This window comes from Agelaius phoeniceus, chromosome 5 (genome assembly GCF_051311805.1).
Source record: "Agelaius phoeniceus isolate bAgePho1 chromosome 5, bAgePho1.hap1, whole genome shotgun sequence".
NCBI lineage: Eukaryota > Metazoa > Chordata > Aves > Passeriformes > Icteridae > Agelaius > Agelaius phoeniceus.
Window position 1 is genome coordinate 34,919,217 of NC_135269.1, and position 20,643 is coordinate 34,939,859.

Consider the following 20,643-nt stretch of genomic DNA (forward strand, 5'->3'; position numbering starts at 1 on the left):
TTGCTAAACTTGTGTCATTGTCTTATTGTTCCTGATTGTGTTCAAGATCCATTGTATCCCCAGAAAATCCAGCTACAACAGAAAGAAAAATGGGTCATGGAAGACTATTTTTTTATTTAGGAGACTGTTTGCATGTAAGAAGCATATTATTGCTGGCTGGTGACCCTGACAAGCTTCCTTAAATGACTAATGCCTTAAATGGTAATTCAGACCAGCAACTTAGATTTTCAGGGGACTTGTCACAGTATGGAGAGGGATCTCTGTGCCCAGAATTAATGTCAAACACAGAGGCGTGGAAGTAGCTGGTGTGGAGAGTGAAGAGGCAAAGGACCTGCCCAGAACCAGCTCCAGCCGTGGAGGGAGCCATAACCTGAGGAGGAGGAATTGAGTGCAGGACACTTGAGTGGGAGGAGAGTGCAGGAAGCATGGCTGCATACGGGCTGCCTGACCTTTATGGCTCCAAACAATAGCAGTTATCTAGAAGAAAAAACTCAGGAGCTGGAATTTCATTTCTTGTCCTCCTTGTCTCCCTTGTCAACAATTTCCTCTGAGCCTTCCTAATTCCTACTTCATACTGTTTTATTGCTGTTTCCTGGCCAGATCCCCAAAAGCACAGTTACAATTCACAGCACGTAGGTCAATGCATTTGTTTACTCAGCACCAAGTACAAAATGTGAATCTCAGGATTCACTCATTTAGAAATACTGTCCTAGCTAAACTTGGATTGTGCTCACATGAACATTGAACTGGTAATAAACTTACCTGTCCAGTATTCCTAGCCACTGTTCATCTGCTGCCATAAGAGCAATTGGGTTGCTATACAAGAGTCCTCTCATTTCTATTTTAGGAAGAGTAGTTACTTATGTATGTTTTAGACAAGGAAAAAGACATGCTTTTGGGTTTCTGAAGATACCTGCCTTAGGAGATTTGTGCTGAGAGAGAAATTTTAATTATTTCACCTCTATCAGACACAAATGGACTCCATCTGAGAAGGCTTCTACCCCTGTTAGCTGGCATAACCATGAGGTTTATAGTCAAGAGTGATGATATAATGCCAAAATATTATGGTAGAAAGGAAATTACACCAAAAAAGGGCAGGGAGTGAGGAAAAAGTATGCCATGATGTCAGACTAGGAAAGGCAGGACCATGTCAGAAAATGAATGGTTTGCGTGGTGACATCAGAACAAAATTGGCCCCAAGTCAAGAGTTCAAGGCCAAGCCCCATCTCATCCAAACTCCTGAACAGAGAAATGTCCAGTGCAGCCAACAGTATGAGTTATGGCTCACTGCTGGCTCATAATGCTGTTCAAAGGAGATATTAATTTATTTCTAAATTGAGTATGAAATCATCATTACATTGACTTGATGTGGTGATCCTGGAAGTATCTTGACTTCCCGCAGCTGGCACTTTACTGTTCTTTTATGATCATCTTGAGGTATTACTCATCTCAGTAGCACACCAGCTCCTCAAGAAAGGAACATGCACTCTTTTGTCTCTGCCCTTTTGCTTGTGATCTTGTGACAGACGTGTAAATGGAGGTGGCCAAATCTGCCATGCTGAAATGTGGTGCAGCTGTGGATCCTGGGAAGCTCCAGGCTGGGCCTCCCTAGAACGAAGAGTGGGCAAGGGCTCTTGGCAGCTGAGGCCTCAAGCCTGTGCAGCATGGGAAGTGTAAGCAACTCATTTTTAGTTACACTTGAAGTCACTCTTCACCTTTTTGTAGTAGCTTCAGTTTCTCTAACTTGACGTGGTACAGTGTGGCCAGTAGTTAATGACGGTGCTTTAATTGTGCAACTGGAGGATTAATAATGTTTTATAGATGAAATTTATTGGCAGTTACAATCCAGAGGACTGTTAAAGCATAACACAAATTCACTATACAATACACATTTTAAAAAGCCAACAAAACAAACTCCACAGCCATTACACAGTTTTTGGGGGAGGGTACTTTGAAAGAGACAGAGGAACATGTCAGTGCATTGTAGGGGGTTGCTTTCCCACTTGCTTTAAAGGTTCTTTTGAACAGTTCTGTTGCAGCTCTACTGGTCACCTCTGTGAAATTACAGTTTTTTCCCACATAGGGATAGCCAGTCTGTCTGCTAGGGAACAGAAGAAATGCTCTTAAGTTTTTCAGAAGAAGCTCTTGCTATTCATGGTTATGTACACACTGTTACATTTAGCTGTGGTGATTCAGCTTCCTTAAGTTCTTAAATCAAAGCCACATGAGTGAAAAAATGCTGGCAACTGGAGTTACTTACTTTACATTTGTTTTGATTGCAGGAGCAGCAGTGGAGCTGGTTAGAGACTAGTAGCAAATAATATTTTGCTCAGCCTCAATGTAGATATAAAATAAGACTAGAACTTACGTGACAGGTGACTGCAGGTTCCTGCACTGAAGACAGAATTAAAAAGCAAAACAAAACCTCCCAAACTCACAATTAATTGCTCACTTTAAAGGGAGACCTGCTGCCATACTGATGAGGTAATCGGCTATTCCTGCTTGTGTCAGCACCTCCCCATTTTGTATCACTGATTAGATAGGAAAAGTATGTAGCCTTTAGAGAAAGGAGGAACTGTTCAGTTCTTTCATCTGAAAACATCACCTGTTGGATGTCTAATATTTCTCATCTGGCCCAGGGACAATTACAGCAGGGACAAAAGCCCCACATTCCAACTCTAATTATTTCACCCTTCTTGCTTGGGTTCTACACGTCTGTTTTGCAAACCTATTCAAGCTTAGCAGGAATAGTTAGCCAATACAGTGCGATTCATCTTCTGGTGTGGTCTTTTCCCTTTGCTTTATTTGCAGGAGAAGAAAGAAAAAAAACACAATCAAGTATGGTGGGTGGTAGGAAAGAAGCTATTTATTTATTTGGTACCATCTTCCTGTGCTCCCCCATTGCTCCACATAGTCCTTGGAGCAGAGACTCACTGGGCTGAATTGCTCTTTGAGCAAAGCAGTGCCTGCTGCACTGCCTGGGGTGGGACCCCAGCAGGGCTGGCTGCTGCACCTCCCCCTGCCTTCATCTCTCCCCGGGCAGAAAACAGTCCTTGCCCTTGTTTGTGGCTGCTTAGATACACATTTTAATGATGCCTCTAATTCCACAAAAGATAGACCTGCTCTGAGGGAATTGCTACATTGCAGCTAAAATGAAGCTTCTGCTAAATGTGGTTACTTGGGCCTACACCCCACGTCTGACAAAAAAGCGTGAGTTTTTACATCAGCTGGTACAAAATACACATTTACACAAAACTACACAATATACACATCTTGCCACACAGTCCAGTCACTGCCCAGAAAGATTTAATGAAAAAGATTTAATGAAAAGTCAAAATCCACATTTACATCAACTGCAGATAGTGGGGGTGATTCTTCAGCTGTTAGCAGCTCAGCTCTAATTTCAGCTGTATGAAAAGCACCAAATTAGACTAAGTTCTTTCCTCCCACTTAACCCATGGCTATTGGCAATGCATTATGTTAAGTAATTGCCCAGTAGTGCAGCCACAGCCACTCTCTGTGCTTTATGAAAATAAGAGAGCTTTCACTACAGGATTGTATGATGCTTCTTTATGTGCATTAAAAAGGCACAGCTCAGAAATATAAGGGGGAAGGAGCAGAAACGATACTCCTGAAGCGCTAATATTACTTTACCAGTTTCTGCCTAGAAATAATGACCCTGAGATCAGTTTCAGCCCGTGGAGGAGCTCCGAGGCGGCAGGGCCGCTGGGGCCGGCGTAGCCGGGAGGTGGCACCAGACGGCTTCGCTTCCCCCGGGCTGCTCCCTCGGGGCTCCCCGGGGCTGCTCCCGGGCTCCCGCCGTGCCGGCCAGCTCTGGCCCCGCAGCCAGGCAGGGGCAGAGCCTGAGCCCGCTCCCCGTCGGTCTGGGAGTGCAGCACGGCTTCTGCACCTGTCCCTCCCGCTTTGCCCTCGACACCCGTGCGTAGGAATGGCTCAAACGACCGTGCCTGGAGGAAACTCTGCCGCCTCTGATGTAAACTGAGCCAGGTCTAGTATGACCGATGAAGCGTGGCAGAGAGCCGCAATCTCAAATTCATCGATACCAGGAACGCACTAGGTTAGTCTGAAGACGGCAAGGACTACTTTTAAATATCTTATACTGAAAGCCTGCGAAGGGAGCTTGACACCCTGGGAACGGCAAAGTGCGCTTGGCTCGGCTGGTGAGCTGAAATCCATCCCTCAGGAGGCAGAAGCTGTAACCAAGGAGGGCTGGCCAGTGGGGCTGACGGGAGGGATCCGTGTGAGTGCGGGCAGGCAGCCCTGCACAGTGAGCGCTCCCGTCCTGAGTGAAGAGACAGGCTGCGAACAGAGACACCAGGCACCACGGGACAGCTCTGCTACAGAGAAGAGGGACAGCAAAAAAAGTAATCCTCCATATCAAAAGCTGTCAAATCAGCGGTTCATAGCAGCACCGCACTTGGCTGAAATGCCGAAACACTGGTTAACTCCTTCTTGCTCAGCCCCCTTTGAGTGTCATCTATGTGCTGCTTGGCTGTGTGACCAGAGAGCTCTGTACGCTGTGAGGTCCTTGTAGTTCTTCCTTCAGTCCCTTCTCTGGCGCAGTACACCCTGGGCACTTACATCTTTCTGACCTCCTCAGCCTTTTCTGCTCAGTTCTGCATGGATGGGGTTCTGCCCTATTTCCAAGCCACCATCTAAAATTATTTTCTGTGCAAGAGAGGGCTTTGAAGTCTAATTACATTCCCTGCTATCCCTGGAGATAGCCATAAAAGACCCCCGAAGTCACTTCCCCCGGGACTTTGAGCACTAATTTCCCTTTGTATGGGGAGTGGCACTCAGGATTTCTACATGCAGGCACTGAGTGCAAGAACTCCTTCATATTTTACCAACAAGTCACTACAAGCTTACCGACATGCCACAGCTGCTGGAAAGAGCAGCCTCTCCTCCATCTCCTCACCTCAGCTGTCAGTTTTCTCAGTTGCTCCTGAGTGCCACCCCGACCATGAAAACTCCCCTTTGGACATTCATATCCCAGCACCCCCATTCAGTCCTTCTTGTACTTGCTGCCTATTTGTGGCCCCTCAGACCACCTCCCCTCCTTCTGCTTGCTTTGTGCACTTTCTGCTCATTTGCCACTTCTTTCTCCTGTTTCACTCCCCTGCAGACCTCATCATGGTTACATCTTCCAGAGCTCATTGCTCCCCAGTTCTGTCTTCAGCTGAATTTTCTGCTGTCCCAATTCCTCACTCCACAAGTGCAGCAGCCCCAACACTGCACGCTCTCCTCAGCCTCTGTTCCTCACCTCCCACTCCCCTTTCCTCACACTGCCTTATCCTGAGCTTCTTAGATCCCTAATGGTTTCAAAGACCCCATTAATCTTTTCCTGACCACTGGATTTTTTTTTTCACTGATAATCTAATCTTTGCCCAGCAGGAATGTCTCTACCCAACCAATGAGTTCCCACCTACCCTTGGTTATCTGTAATGCAAGGGGGTGGTTTTACCATAAACTAAGCCCACTCCTAAAAGTCACCTGTTCCCACTCAATCCTGTTATTCCCTCCTCAGGAATCAGCACTATTTTTCATAGGCTCCATTCCTCTAAACAGTTTCCAGAGTGAAAGGTCTTACACTTCTCTCTTATTTTCAACCCATCAAGGTGTTTGCAGGCATAATTCACTATTTCCTAGTTTTCCTTCATCTCATTTTGAGTGTCTTACAATAAAGCAAACCCATAAGGGGATGCCTGTTGGGTCCTAATGCTGGGCAATAAATAAATTGAGCATTGGCTGTGGGTTTGCTGAAGCATGCAGCTTGTCTTCTCTCAAGTAACTTTTGAACATAAAACTTCTTTTTAATATGTACTTAAAGCTTGTCATCTTGAAACAGCAAATCCTGTATTATAAGCAAATCACAACATTTGTTTTTAAGGACGTCCACATTTGTTTATATAAAACCATTACAATGGCACATAGATTTTGTTCCAATTTTCACAGTCTCAAACTTTTATCCTAAATGTTTATAGCATGGCCATGTATCATTGAAATAAAAATTGTAATATAAAATATCAACAAAATGTTAACAATAGGATGCATATTTTATTTATGTTCTTTAAGCTATTTGCTTCCTTTGTAGTCTGGTTTCATACACAGTCACTCTAAACTCTCCCAAGTGCTTCCCCCTCCTCTGCTTACACTCACTGACACGTCACTGCCATTGCTTGATTGTTGTTTGTGTTTGCTTTGGATACTTCCAGATGATTGCTACTAATAACTAGTACTAAATTCCTGAAATATCTGCCTGATTCTTTTTCCAAGGCAACTTCATTATGGTCTCATATGAAGCACAGTAGGCCCTAGAAATATTGTGCTGCAGGAGAAAAATAATCTCCAAATGAAGGGATAGCTCAAACAAAGCATTGTAAAAAGCCATCACACTAAATTCTGCATGCATCATCTACTGCATTTCAGCAAAGGCCAAGCTTCTTAGTCAGCTCTCTGAGGAGATCCTTCAGTCTTAACTATGATTCTTTTGGGGCATAGTTTTGTGCTCACTGCACTTTGCTACTGCGTGCAACTCATCACCTGAATGAGGTTAGATCAAAAGGATGAGGTATAATCAAGTTCAATCAAGAAGTAGACAGTGACAATCAAGAGGCCTAATTAATTTTTACTGTAAATTTGTATTGGTTTGTCAAAAAATCAAAATAGTTCTTGAGAGTTAGAATGCTGTTAATTAAAAAACAAAAAACCCCAAAACCGCAATACAACAGCCCTGAAGGATTATGAATTGTAACCAGTACCAACAAGACACAGACTGACAGTGAGCCAGGAACCACTGGATTTGGTTTCTAATTATTCATTTGCCTGCTTACATTTGGAGATACAGAAAGACAGGAACAGAATTCTCTTCGGTTCAGACCAAAAATCTGTTTAACAATGTTTTAAACTTATGAGCTAGCTGCATAGAGGTCACAGAAGTACCTTGAGTTGGAAGGGACACATAGGATCATTGCATCCAACTCCCTGTTTCTGCAGAACTACCTAAAACTAAAACAAGCATATGGTCACAGGGTGCTGTCTTTAACAAGAATGAGTAGGCTCCATAGGTGCTGGAAATATCATAAAAAGAAACAAAGATAAGGTTATCTTATAAGGTAGTTTACACCTATGATATTATTTCTGTCACATGGAGAGGTAGAGTCAGCTCTTTATCACCAAGGTGATAGACAATATCTTACATGGCACAGCAGTGGGGTAACCTGGCAGCCTCTCCACTAATGAAGATGGTGGCAGGCCAGCTGCACATTTAGGGTATGCCCAATAAATCAGGACTCTAGAGGACAATGTGGCACAAGGACAGGCCCTAGAAAACACCCAAGGCTGGCTCACATCCTTTAAGACTAGAGAGCTCTCTCTTATGAAGGAATACAAAGAGAGCAAAGCATCTCTGTTTGTTCCCAAAAGGGCAAGTCTGGAGCTGGACTAATAAACCAGCAAATGGCTAAATCCAATGGCTCTGTGTTATGCTCCCTGGTATTCTTATGGCAAGGAAGCACAGGCATTCTGAAGGAGCATTTTAGTTCAACAGACTCTGTGCTGCTCAACTATCTCTAGGTGGTATTGTGCATTAGAAAACCTATCCCAATACAAGTCACTTTATGCCTACCTACACTGAATTCCATCTGCTACTTTATCACTGCCATTCACTTTGTCAATTTGTTGTTTTTCACCTTCTCAATTTGTTGTGTTTCTTTCCAATTCTTTGATTTTGATGGATCTGTCATAGTGAAGAGCTCTGCTGCAAGATGCTCCCTAGGCTCCTTCATAGCAGGGAAAAGCTTTTTTAAAAAGTGCTCCTTTTGTATGGTGATCATATTCTGGCCCTACTGATCTGCCATCAGGGGAATTGCCTTTGGCAAACTAGTCCCCAGTCACACTTACAGGCCGCCTTACAGCATCCACCTTTTCCCCTCCTTTCCCAAGCACTGTGAGGCTCATCAGCATCAGCTTTTTCTCTACCTCCTCATACCTCACTGTTTAACATTTTAACTCTGTGTCTGTTTTTCCCTATTCCTCAACAAGTTGCTCTAGGGCATACTCACCTGGTTCACTGTTCAAATCTGACCCTCCAAGTACCTGTTTGGATGAAAAAAAGAGGTACCACAGTTGCTCAATAAACTCTGTCAAAACTATGCTGGCTGAACCACAAATAGCAAGGAGGTTAAGACAAACCAAGCCATTGCTCTATACCCTCCTGGTGCAGGACATGAGCAGCAGCAACAGAATTCTGACAGAGTCAGACTTGTAACTGTGGCAGAAAACATTCTCATCACACTTTTGAAGTCATCTGCACAGACACCGAATCCATTCCCATCCCCACTGTCATTCTTATCCAACAACTGCCAGCTGGAGACAGATGGCAATCTCTGCATTAATTTTTCATACTGTAAGATGAAATACTTAAAAAAAAATCAAGCAAACTTCTGTTAGTTTGTTTTTTTGACTTTTGACACTGCATCCGTCCATCAGACAGATGAATAAACTTTGCTGCAAGAAACAATACTAGTTTGTCTGTGAAACCAAACTAGTTCAAAGAAACTATATAGCTTTTCTTGTCAAATGATAGCAGAGTTCAAGACTGGTAAAACACATACAGAAACAAGACTAGAGGATGCACTCTAGGACTGATCTTGAATGCAGATGCCTCCTGATAAATCCAGCTATTTCACAAAGTTCTGTTTTATTTATACACAAAATTTCAAATCGGACCCTAGCACTTAAAGGGTTTAAGCTTCCACCTCAGTAGCACAGCAAATAGGATAAAACTGGCATTTCATTAAAAGCAGGCTTGTCAGATTTGTACAAGTTTGCAGACACAAACTGTAAGAAAGCAATCCATTTAAACCACTGACTACACCAACTAGAACATAATGTGTTGTTAGAACCTTAGAGAGGGAAACCTAGCCAGCAAGTGAGCACTATGGCCCCAATCTGTAGCGAGGGGGAAAAAGAGAATGATTTAATCAATTTCTGCAAGAACAGTTGAGGAAATGGAGAATCCCTGATGATAAGCTAAGCCTCTCAGAACAGTGTGCATAGCTCAGAAGTAGCAGAAGGTGGTATTTAATTGAAAGGGATAGCAGCTCACCTGCCTTTAGACAAAAACACCCAAGACTATTAGGAATAAAAGATTGAAAAAGAGGAGTATATGCCTGAGGACTATTTTACTTCCAGGTGGGATTTGACATTAGAAATGTCATGGAATATATGCAGGGAATTTACAGGAAGATTAGATAGAAGATACAGCCAGAGATTTAATGTGAAAGGTTTAAAGAGGTTTTTGAAATTTCATGGATAAAAAGAAGAGATGTTGCTACAAAAAGATGGCCATAAGATTTCAGAGTCACAGCAATTTTAAGCAACAGCATTTCGGAGAGATAGTGCAGAAATAAGTAGGTAGATGTGTTAGTTAGGGTACAGTGAGTGAGGGTTATCCAGCAGGTAAAATTTAAAGCAACAGAGAGGGAAGGTTTAGTGGAACAGCACTAGAGCAAGCTAAAAAATAACAATTACATGCTTAATAAGGCATGAGCAATAAAGCAAGTAGAGCAAGTGTGTGCCTGTAAAAGTTTGGACTGGGAGAAGAAAGATGAAGAATGCTGAGTGAATGAACTTCAAAGGGGATCCAGTATGGGAAGCAGCAGACAGGTGCACTAAGTGGAAGAGTGTCATGGAAATTCAAGTAATAGGAGAGGCAAAGTAAAGTCTGGAGCAGAAGGAAGAGTGTGTTTGAGAATCAGGCAGGTGAACACAGTAAACTCAACAGAGACTTTGGGGAGAGATGCTGAGGAGGGTGAGATGGAGGGAATGTTTCACTGCAGAACAAGAGTGTATATAACAAATGTTTGCCAAGCTCAGAGCATGATGGTAACAAGTAAACAGACATTGGGAAGGAATTTGGATGTTATCCTTAATTTTCTCAGCCATTAATATGTTTTTATGTTCTCTCTTTTATTTTCCAGTCCTTGAAAATTGCCACTTCAGAAAAGATTATGGCTCAGATAAACTTGAACTCAGAATGTTAACAAAGTTGGATAATTTGGTTTAATCTCTAGAAGAAATTATGACCATCTCAAGCAGTTTGCAACCCTTTACAAAGAAGGCAGCTTTGAAGTGCCCAACCCCAAAAGGCACTTCATTTCCTTGTGATTTTAAGAATGAATCATGGGTTTTACTCTAAATTAAAAAATGAAGTATTTTTTTCCATGGCAAAGGAGACCAAGATCATCCTACCCAATCCTGGTGGTAATTTTACCTCTAGGGAAGAATCTCATTCCAGAACATATAAAAACCAATATCTTAAGGCTTAAGGACCCTTATCATTACTCCAGTTTAAAACATAGCTAGTAAAATGAATTGTATTTCTAGGACTTAAGAATATCCTGAGGATTTTTTTTCCTTTGTAAGAAAAGAGAAAAGTGTTGTTCTAAAAATGTTTGCAAGCTATTAAGCTGTTCTCCCTTGTGGCAGAGGAAAACATGCAGCGTGATACTTAAACTATTTGGGACTTTATCCCTGAAAGCTCTCCAGCACAGACAACCTTATTGAGATGCAAACATCTGACAGTCAGCATTTTTGTATTGGGCACATAAGCCCAACCTCACTCACCACAACATAACTTCTGTACTTCTGTTAATTTATAACAGACTATAAAGCAAACAAAGCCTTTTTGGCACAAAAAACAAAACAAAACAAAACAAAAACCACCAAAAAACCCAAACAACACCCACCCACCCCCCACCCAAACCTTGCAATGTTTTTTAGAGTAGAGAGAAAAAAAAATCCAACAGCAGAGGCAGATGCAGCTAAAGCCTGGACATGTCAGCTCCTATACATAAGAAAGGTAGACACATGGGATGTGAAGCAGGGCAGGCACAGCTAAGCCTTGCTAGCTGCTACAGATTGCCACAGAGAGAGGGGCTCAAGGGGCAGCAGAGAAAGGAGGGTGTCCTAAGAACTAAAATACATTGTTATATTTCTCAATATACACAACATGCTGTAAGTGACAACTTTCTAATATGACTTTTTTGCTAATATTTGGCCAGCTGTGCTGCTCATGGTGTGTAATAATGAGGGTGTTACAGTTACATGATTCTCTCAAGAAAAGCTCTTCATTGTATAAATGGAAAAAAACATTACATGATAGGAGAGACAAGAACTCCTATCAGAAATCCTTTCTCTAGATTGTTTTCTAGAAATACAATCAAGTACTTGTCTGATTTTAAAACTCTACATATGAGTGTGCAGGTAAGATTTTTTCCTTTGGGAGAGTGCTTAGTCAGAACTTCTTTTGGGACCAGCTTTACTTATTTCATACTGCTGAGTAGTGAAGAGTAGCACTAGTGCAGAACTATGTTTTTACCATTTATTTTTCTGCCTATTTACAGCATTCCATCCCAACACTGAACAACTAGCTGATTTTGTTTGGGGATTTTCCCTTGGCCTGAAAGATAAGAGATTTCCTCTGCAGTAATGAAACTGCACCTCAACTTCCACATATATGAACATTTAAACACCAACCACCACACCAGAAACACCCCTAAATCCAAACCAGGGCAGAAATCAGATATGAGTTCAGAGAAAAGTCCAAGTAAATGAATGATCACCAGAAGGGCAGAGAAGGTTGGCAGGGTAAGACTGTGCCCACTGCTGTGAAAGAGAACGAGGTAGAGGCTTATTTAAGGCACAAGTGGCTACATGGACTAATCCTGTTATTTACATAGTGCAGAGAGCCTAGCAGCAGATACTTGGAGCTCCATTTTGCTAGGTATTTTTTATCCCTAACACCTATATATATTTTTTTCTGTAAAAAGAAACCAAAAATCCCTGCAAAGTTTATATTCTGAAGTACGAACTGAATTTTATTAACTAGATGGACAAATTCAGGACTGAATCTGAAAAGAGGAGAAAAGGTGATCATGTGCTCTCAGCTAGGTGAGCCCAGGTTATATGGATTTCCTCTGACTGATGTAAGCTTGTATCTTGTCCTGAGCCAGCTGGAAAGGTGGCACCGATATGTTCCCTTCGCTCAACATACTACTTAAAAAGCACGACTAAGCAAGCCACAAGTCTATTGACAGCTGTGATTTTCAAAAGTACCACGATCACTTTCCAGGGCGCTACTAAGACATAGCGAGTTCGGGCAAACAACAACAACAAAAAAGCTGAGTTTTCTGTGCAGGTTTACCCATCTTATCACCTACACAAGCTGTTCAACAGATAGCACATGCTCCCACCACGGTCCCTCCACGTTCGTTTTTCTTACCATTTAACCCAGTCAGGTTTCCCCAGTGAGGGCTGTTATTATTTCTAAAACGAGACCTCTGTCAAGTCTTTGCGGCATGACTGGCGGAAACCCCTTGAATCCTGGCTTCTTGTAACGTCAGGAAAACACAGGATCTTTCCCAACCTTCCGCCCGCGGGAGTGAACTTCCACCCGGCCAGCAGCAGCCTGCCCAGCACCGGCGCGGCCAGAGGAAGTCATTCTGCTGCTGCGGGAGCCGCTGACCTCGGGCACTTTCCCACCGTGCCCCGGCCCCGCCGCAGGGCTCAGCGGCGGCACCGCGCTCCGAGGCCAAGCGGCCGCTCCCGTCCCGTCCCGGCGTGCCCCGATGGCAGCGAAGCCGCGGCCGACGGCGCCGGGCTCCGCGCGGCTCTGGGCTGGCCGGCGGTGACAGCGGCCGGTGGTGCCGGGAGCCGCTCCGCCCCAGGGCCGAGCCCGGCACCTGCCCCGCGGGAGGCGGCCGCACGTCGGGGCCCTTCGGCCGAGCCTTCGCGGCAGGTGCGGGGCGGGTTTGGGGAAGCCCCCGCGGAGGGGTGTGACACCAGACCGCCTTCTCCGGCCCCTCCTGGCGGGGCTCCGGCAGCCCCCGCCCGCCGTCCGTTAAAGCCGCCGGGGAAGCGGAGTGCGGCCCCGCCGGCGTCGTCCCGGCCCGGGCATCCCCTCTCCGTCCCTGCCGCTCGTCGGGACGGGAGCGCCGAGGTCCGTGTCCGCTCCCGCGCCGGCGCTGCCCGGGGCAGGTGCCGGGGCACCGCTGCGGGCCGGCAGCCGGGGCGGTCGGGTCGCGGCACGCACCGGGCCGGGCGGGGCCTGCCCGCCCTCACCCCATTGTCGGGGCCATCTCGGCAGTTTCCGCCCTGGCTTCGGCTGTGTCCGCGCCGCGATGGGGAAAGGGGAGGGAGCTCGGGAAGGCTCGGGGCCGCGCCGCTCCTTCCGGGACGGCGGGAGGCGGTGCCGCTCACCTGGTGCCGCCGGCGCTGTGCAGCGCCCGAGCCGCGGCCGCGCCGGGCGGGAGGTGAGCGCCGGCCGCGCTCGCCCCGCCCTGCTGCGCGCGGGAACGCGGCTCCCCGGGCAGGCAAGCGGGCGGCGGGGGGATGGCACCGGCTTCGGGGGATGGTACCCGATGGCCCGGGGCGAGGGACGGCGCTGCGCGGCCGTCGTGGCCGCAGCGGGCGGGCGGGCGGAGGAGAGGCGGGTGCTGCCGGGCGGCCCCGCGCCGAGGGGTGAGGGGAGCCCCGGGGAGCGAGGGGCGCCGCGCCGGGGCCGGGCGCCGCTTTCCGAGCCGTGGGAGCCGAGCGTGCGAGGGCGGGCGGTGATGGAGACCCGTCCCCTGGGGCCGGGGGCTTCCCGGGGAGTTCGCAGGGCGGCGGGACGGGGATGGGCAGTGCGGCGGGACGGCTCACGTCCCCTCTTTGTTTCTCTCCAGGGTGTTTGTGCTTCTCCGAGCCTCTCTCCCCGCCCCCGACTCTCCCGCCCCCGTCTCTCCCGCCCGACCCGCCGGGACCTCTCCTCTCCGGGCGGCAGCAGAGCCGCCTCGGGGCGGGCGGCGGCAGCGGTGCTGGTGTGGCGCTCTCGCCGTCCAGCCCGCTGGGAACATGGCGACTGGCGGCTACCGCAGCGCCGGGGGTAGCACCACGGACTTTCTGGAGGAATGGAAAGCCAAGCGGGAGAAGATGCGGGCGAAGCAGGCACCGCCGGCCCCGGGCGCACCGGGCGGCGGGGAGCCCCGTCCTGCGGGGGGCGGCCCCTCCACCGAGCTGAACAACAACAGTAACCTGCCCCCCGAGCGCGCGGCGCCCCCCGCCGGCGGGGCGCTGAACTGCGTCAGCCTCGCCAGCGCCGCCCTGGGCCGCGGCGCCCCCTCCAAGGAGCCGCCGCCGCTCGCCGGGAGCCGCGGGGCCGAGCCCGCCGCCGCACCGGGCTCCCCCGAGGGCGAGGAGAAGCTGGCCGCCAAGGGAAAGAGCTCGGGCCCCAGCGCCAGGAAGGGGAAGGGGCAGATCGAGAAGAGAAAGCTGAGGGAGAAGAGGAGGTCGACAGGTGTGGTGAACATTCCGGCCGCCGAGGTGAGCGGGGACGGGGGGCGCGGCCGCCGCGGAGCCGCCGCTGGGGGCGCGGGCGCAGCCCCGGTGCTGCTCTGCTGGCGGGCGCTCTCCGGCCGTGCCCGGGCTCCCCGCGCGGGCCGGGCCCGAGCGCGCTCCCTCCGCCGCGGGCGGCAGCGCCTGCCGGACGGACCGCGCGGCGCTCGGGGCATCGGGGCAGGGCGGCGTCCCAAGCGACGGACAGATGGGGTGTCATTTATCCTAAATAAACTAGACCTGTCCTAACTTGCGACTTGTTTTTTTTTTTTTTTGTTTAAGTAAGTTCAGACCTTTTGGAGATCAAACTGAGACACGTGCCTGTAAAAGTATGGTCGAAATAATAGTAATGAGAGAAAATTGATTTATCAGGTTGGAATAGATGTTCAGGTGTAAATATTATTCAGTTTGGAAGCCAGAAGAATTTCCTGCACTGGAAAAAATGTAGTGGTTTGAAGAGCATTTTTTTGAGGCAGAGGAAGATATTTTTATCAGCCAACACCACTGTCCTCTGCGGTTTGCTACTAGTATAAAAATCTGGCATTGATTTGTAATACTCCTAGAGGAATTCAGAAGAATGATAACTAAGCTTTTAGCTTGTTTTGCAGTTAATAAGAAAGGCCACAGGAAACTTTGAACAGAGTTGGATTTCTGTTTACAGTTTTGAACTAGTAATGGTGATCACCATATTTTTGTAGAAAAAAGATTGTAGTTCTTCTGGTTAATATTATGGATTATTAAAGTAAGTCAAGAAAATTAAAGATCTTTGTTTCTGGAGCAGCAGGAGAAGATGAAATTGTGTTCTTCACACCTGAAGTCACTTGTGACATCCTAGGAACTTTCACAGCACACCCTTTCATGTGAGGTGGTCTTGGAAGGTTGAGAAGTGAGTTTCAGGAACAGTAGAAATCTTTATAACTGTGGTTTTTGAGAACAATAACTTGCATAGTCTTTAGTTTGAGGTAAAGAGTTTTGGCATAGGTGTCATTGTTTTGTAAAGTGGTGAATACAAGTGAGTTATTTTAGTTTTTTTTCAGGGTGTGCAAGCCTCATAGACTGTATCTTGTTTGTTTTATGTGGACCCACCTTAAATACCTACCCCTTGTGCCTTTTATAGGAACCTTAAAATGCTGCATCTTTTCTTCTCTAAGTGAACTAGTCCTAGTTCAGTCAGTAATGGTTTTGCACATTGCGGCAGGTGTTTATGACATGATAGTTTAGGGGTCTCTCCTGTGTACCCTGTCCCTAGTTGTACACTCTTTGGTTGGTTGGTTTTGAGCAGTGAATTTCTTTTTGCTCTCTGAGACTAACATCCCAGTTCTCTGAACTGCTGTTCCTTTGGTAGATTTCGGATGGCGTGGTTTGGGGTTTGGTGAGTTGGGTTGTGGTTGGGGTGTCTGTTTGTTTGTTTGGTTAAAGTATTACTCAAAATGTGTCTTGCTTTCCAGGAAAACACATTCCTTGCTCAGCAGCCATTAGAATCCTGTGTTTAAATTTGCTGCATTTTTAAGGATATCTTTATTTATTAAGGGTAACGTGTTTAGGCATTGAGTAACAAGTTCCCACCTGCCCCCTAAACTTTGCTGAGTGTCGCCATGTGTTGGTGCTTCTTGGAAACTTCTTGTACCTTTATACTAATTGCTTCTTTAAGTAGCAATTAAGCATTTCATCACATTTTTGGGGTCAAATTCTAATAACTGTAGGTAACTGTTGTACAAGGTGTCATTGGAGAAGCTTGCTACTAATAAGTGTTGCATTTTTTACCAGTACATACTTATTCAGAGCAATCTCTTTTCAGTATTTCACCTTTCTTAAATGTTTTTATTCCTTGCCACATGCATTCCTAAGAATTGTTTAGCTAGGGAACACTACATCATTCCTGGTAGTGAACAGCTTCAAAAACAGTCTCCAGTGTCAAATGTGAGTACCTACTTACTGGTTAATGCTTTGCAGACTATTTACTTGTCTTTCATACAGCTTTGTAGTCATGAGAAAATGCTTTAAAGTATTGATTCAAGCTGGTCAGCTGAAGTTCTCAGACAAAAGAAGGCTGTGATGTAGATGATGGCTTGTTGGAGTAATCTGCAACACTCCAGTTTCTTATTGTCTTTCTCACTTGGTGCTAGGCATAGTTTACTGTGCAGTCAATACACAGTGACTTGGTAGTAGTACACTCTGAATTTTACTACTTGTAGCTCTTGATGGTGTATGTTTTAAAATTAGTTCTCAGGAGATGTTATTTTAGAGTTTTGCTGGATGTGTCGTCTTATTTTTCAAGAAAACAATTTTTGTAAGAATGAAGTAGACACTCTATGCTAAATATCTCCCCTTTATGATCATCATGCCACTGTGGTGGAGACCAGTGAGATCCTCTGAAATGAAAACTGGTACCTGTTGAAAAAATGCACTCCTAGAAGACATGAAGTGCCTAAAAGCTTTTGTGCCCAAAAACTGAATACAAAAATAGGTTTTGCCCCAAATAAGTAGGATTTAATTTCATTTGCAATGCAGCTGGAGAATTTATTGATAGGAAAGGTGGCAGAATAAGAACAGTTTGTGTTTTCTAAGTTATCTTGAAACAGGCATGAAAAATGTTAGCAGATTACTTATTAATGATTAATTTCTCTCCTGTTCAATGGGAAGGTAATAGGGCCACTTCTTAAAGAGTTCTGCGTCTTAGCTGTATTTTGTATGGCTGTTGGTGGAGGACAGAAACCACATTGGAGGCTGTGAAAACAGATGGTGACAGGTTGGAAGTTGACAATGCTTTGTATTTGGAGACCACCATGATAAAAGTAAAGGCTGGTTTTTTACCTTCTCAGCACTAGTGCTTATCTAAGTCACGGTGACTTTTGAAAATGGCTTTGGAAATACAGTGTTTTTCCTTTCAGCACTCGTAGTTTCTTGAAAGTTGGGTTTTGTCTGAATATTAAGTGCTGTGGGATTTGGGTTTTGTTGATTCATAACAATTCTTCAGGTTGTAAACGGTAACTGAATTCTATGCAATTACCCTTACTATGTATGTTATCTTCCTTAAATATTAACTTTTATAACCGTTTTTAATTGTGTTTGGAATGTGTTTCTCAGTTTGCAGGTACTCACCTGATGCAGGTGTTGAGTTTACTTGCAGCATTTTTCTCGTTTACAGTTATGCTAATGCCTATTTAAGAAACACAGAGCTCCCATTATTCACTGACAGTGCTTTATGAGGATCCATATATAGGACAACAGTTATGTTTTGTATTGTTATCATAATTATGTCCAGCTCCGAGCAAGCCACGGTGCACTGGTGAAACTGCAGCTTTACTTTTGTAACTTTACATTTGAGAATTATGCTGGTATAGTTGTGTGTAAGGTTTTTTTTTGGGTGTTTTTTTTTTTTTTTTCTGAACTCCAGAAAGGAGACTAACAAATATTTTTGTGGTTACTTTTTTAAAAGTATATATAATATACTTTTTTTAAATGTCTATATAATCAAAATCTTGGTTCATTTAGGAAGGACAGTTGTATAGCTGGGTTTTGTGTAATATGTGCAGTATAGATAAAGTTTACATTTTTACTTAACCAGATGGAAGTCATCTAAGTTGGGAAGTGTTCTTTTGCTAATAACAAGATGATGAATGATTTTAAAAGGTGTAAGGAACACTGATCTGTGTATTTGGTACCTGAGGCTGCCAGACCTGAGACACAACAGTCTCCTGACCTGTTCGTGGGAAATACTGGAGTGAAAAGGCAGAAGTGATTGAAATTTGGACTCTGCAAAGGATGTTCAGCCAGTCTGTGTTCATCTCTTGTCTTGTGAATAGCAGTAAAGATACAACTTTTTGCATCCCCACTGATGGCTCCCTGTCAGGAGTCTGCCTGTGTGTTTAGAAGGCAGTGCATGTGTGCTGCTTGGTGGGTGTTGTACTGAACAGCAGCCTTGGAAGCAAGCAGAGCAGTGAGTGCTTTCTGTGGGGAAAGAGTTCCTGCTTCTAGAGAAGTCCAGTGTGCTCAGTTGAGACTAACAGAAAGTTGCTGTCTTCCAGTTGGAAAAATATCAAGAAAATTTAAGTGCTACATGTGTGGGGCATAGCAATTACTGTGTGTGTTGTAAAGGAATTGAAATCCTTCTCTGAATGGCTGGAAAATAGAGAGAGGAGTGGAATCCTGTACTGGCTGTTGAGCTCTTTTGATTAGAAGTTTGCCTTCAGCATTATCTTTCTTAGTGATTCCCTACCTGAGGATTGAAGTGTCTTCATGTTGTATCTTGAGATTAATGAGGTAGTGTCTTTCCATCTCTAACATCAGTTGTGTTGTAAAACAACTTGTCTGGTTTTGTGTTGAGCAAAAAACAGCCTCAATAAGTGGTTGTTCAGAGTACTAGGAAAAACCCCTGCATCTGACTTATATGCTTACCATTCATGCAGATGTAGTAGTGTTATAGTGGAAGTCTGGAGTATATTTATTTGACCTGGACAACCATTCATGATAGGTTAGACCATTCTCTTGCTGGCTTTCTCTAGTGAACACATCTTACTAGGATTCCATTTATGGTTCCTTTTTCAGATGTGGCAGAGTGAATAGAAACATTTTCAGGTTCTAATAAAAGAATTGTATTGAGATTGTTTATATCCATTTTGTTTTTCTTTTAATGCCTTTGTGAATTCTGATTTTGACCAAGTCTCCTGACAATACCTGTTCAAAGGGCATATTTTCTTCTTTCCATGTTTTTTAGCATATGATAAGCTTATCCTTATTTTTTTCAAGTTTTGTTTTGTTTAAGAGTATGCTTTAATATCCTGACATAGCTAGGTACTGGAAGTTATTTGTCCAAAAACCAATCATAACTAAGTTTTTAATAAACTTAAAAGTGTGAAAAACTTTCAATCCTGTAGCAGCTTCTAAATCACTGTGTGTGTACCTTCCGAGCCTGGTGTGCCCATCCTGTTGCTTATCACTGGCAAGCCTGAGAGAAAACCAGGTTTGCCTGTGATAAGCAATGGAACTGGTTGGCAAAATTTGATGGACTGTGTGCTTATGAGGTCTGTCAGTCATCCCCATGAGGTGTTGTCTACAGTGAACTGCACTTGAAACATTCCTACACCGACACACACAGCAAGAGGAACAAGGAAGAGGAGCTTCCTTAATCCCAGAGATGTGACATCATTGGTAAAAGTGAAACCTGGTGGGATGAGTCCTGTGACTGCTGTGTTGCAATTACAGGCTCTTCAGGAGAGATCAGGCAGGGAAGGTGAGGTGAAGAGGTGGCATAGGTAATAGAGGGGCTGAAATGTATGGAGCTCAGAGTTGGCAGTGGCACAGTTGAGTGCTACTGAGTAAGGATTAAGGGACAAACTTCATTGTGGAAGTCTTCTATAGGCAACCCAGCCAGGAAGACAGCACTGATGAACTATCCTTTAAGGAGCTAAGGAATAGAAATCAGCCACCCTTCTTCTTACAGGGGACCTTAACTTGCCAGATGTTAACTGGAAGCACCACACAGCACCACACAAACAGGTCCAGAGGATTTCTAGAGCACCTGGATGGTAAATTGATAGAGATGCTAAGGGAGTTTACATGGAAAGGGGCCCTTCTTGATTTGTTGCCTTCATCAGAGTGGGGCTTGTGAGTGGAGTGGATTGACTGGTCTGTGGCTGTCTTGGCCACAGTGACAGGAAGTGATCAAGTTTAAAACGGTCATGAGGAAAGCAGGCTTCAGGCTGCTCAGGGAACTGGTGAGTAAGGTCACTTGGGAAGATGCTTTTGAAGGTGCTGTGGTCTAACAGTGCTGGTCTTTTCAGTACCATGTTCCTAAGAGTACCAGGAGCAAGTAACTTGAAAATGTTGGAAGTCAGGCATATGAGACAAAGGGCTAACTTGTCTGAGCAGGGATCTTCTTCTGCAGCTAAGGCAAAAAGGAAACTGTATGTCCAGTGGAAGCAATGTTCATTGACACGGGAAGATAACAAAGATGCTGTTTCACCTCTGTGGGGAGAAAATGGAGAAAATTGGTGTAGCTAAAGCTCAGTCAGAATTGAAGCTGGCCAGAACTGTGGGAGACAGTAGAAGGGGCTTTCTAAAATATGTTGATAGCAAAAGGCAGTGCAGAAATAATATATGTGATGAAGATGGTCACCTTCACCTCAAAAAATGGAACGTAGACATAGCAGAGATTTAATTTTTTCTTCAGTCTTCAACACTGGTGGTGGCCTCTTGGAGTCCCAGTGCCCTGAGCTGGAGAACCACGACTGTGAGAATGATAAA

At 45.3% G+C, this 20,643-nt stretch overlaps 1 protein-coding gene across 1 annotated transcript in view; it reads left to right on the top strand.

Moving 5' to 3' along the window:
• Positions 1–13,242: 13,242 nt before the first annotated feature.
• The window catches only part of PAWR (pro-apoptotic WT1 regulator), a 72,644-nt gene continuing 65,243 nt past the window's right edge, over positions 13,243–20,643 (top strand). The window contains exons 1-2 of the mRNA XM_054632220.2: positions 13,243–13,337; positions 13,749–14,385. Of these exons, the coding sequence (XP_054488195.1) occupies positions 13,918–14,385 (468 nt within the window). The 5' untranslated portion in view covers positions 13,243–13,337; positions 13,749–13,917. The remainder of the gene's footprint in view (positions 13,338–13,748; positions 14,386–20,643) is intronic.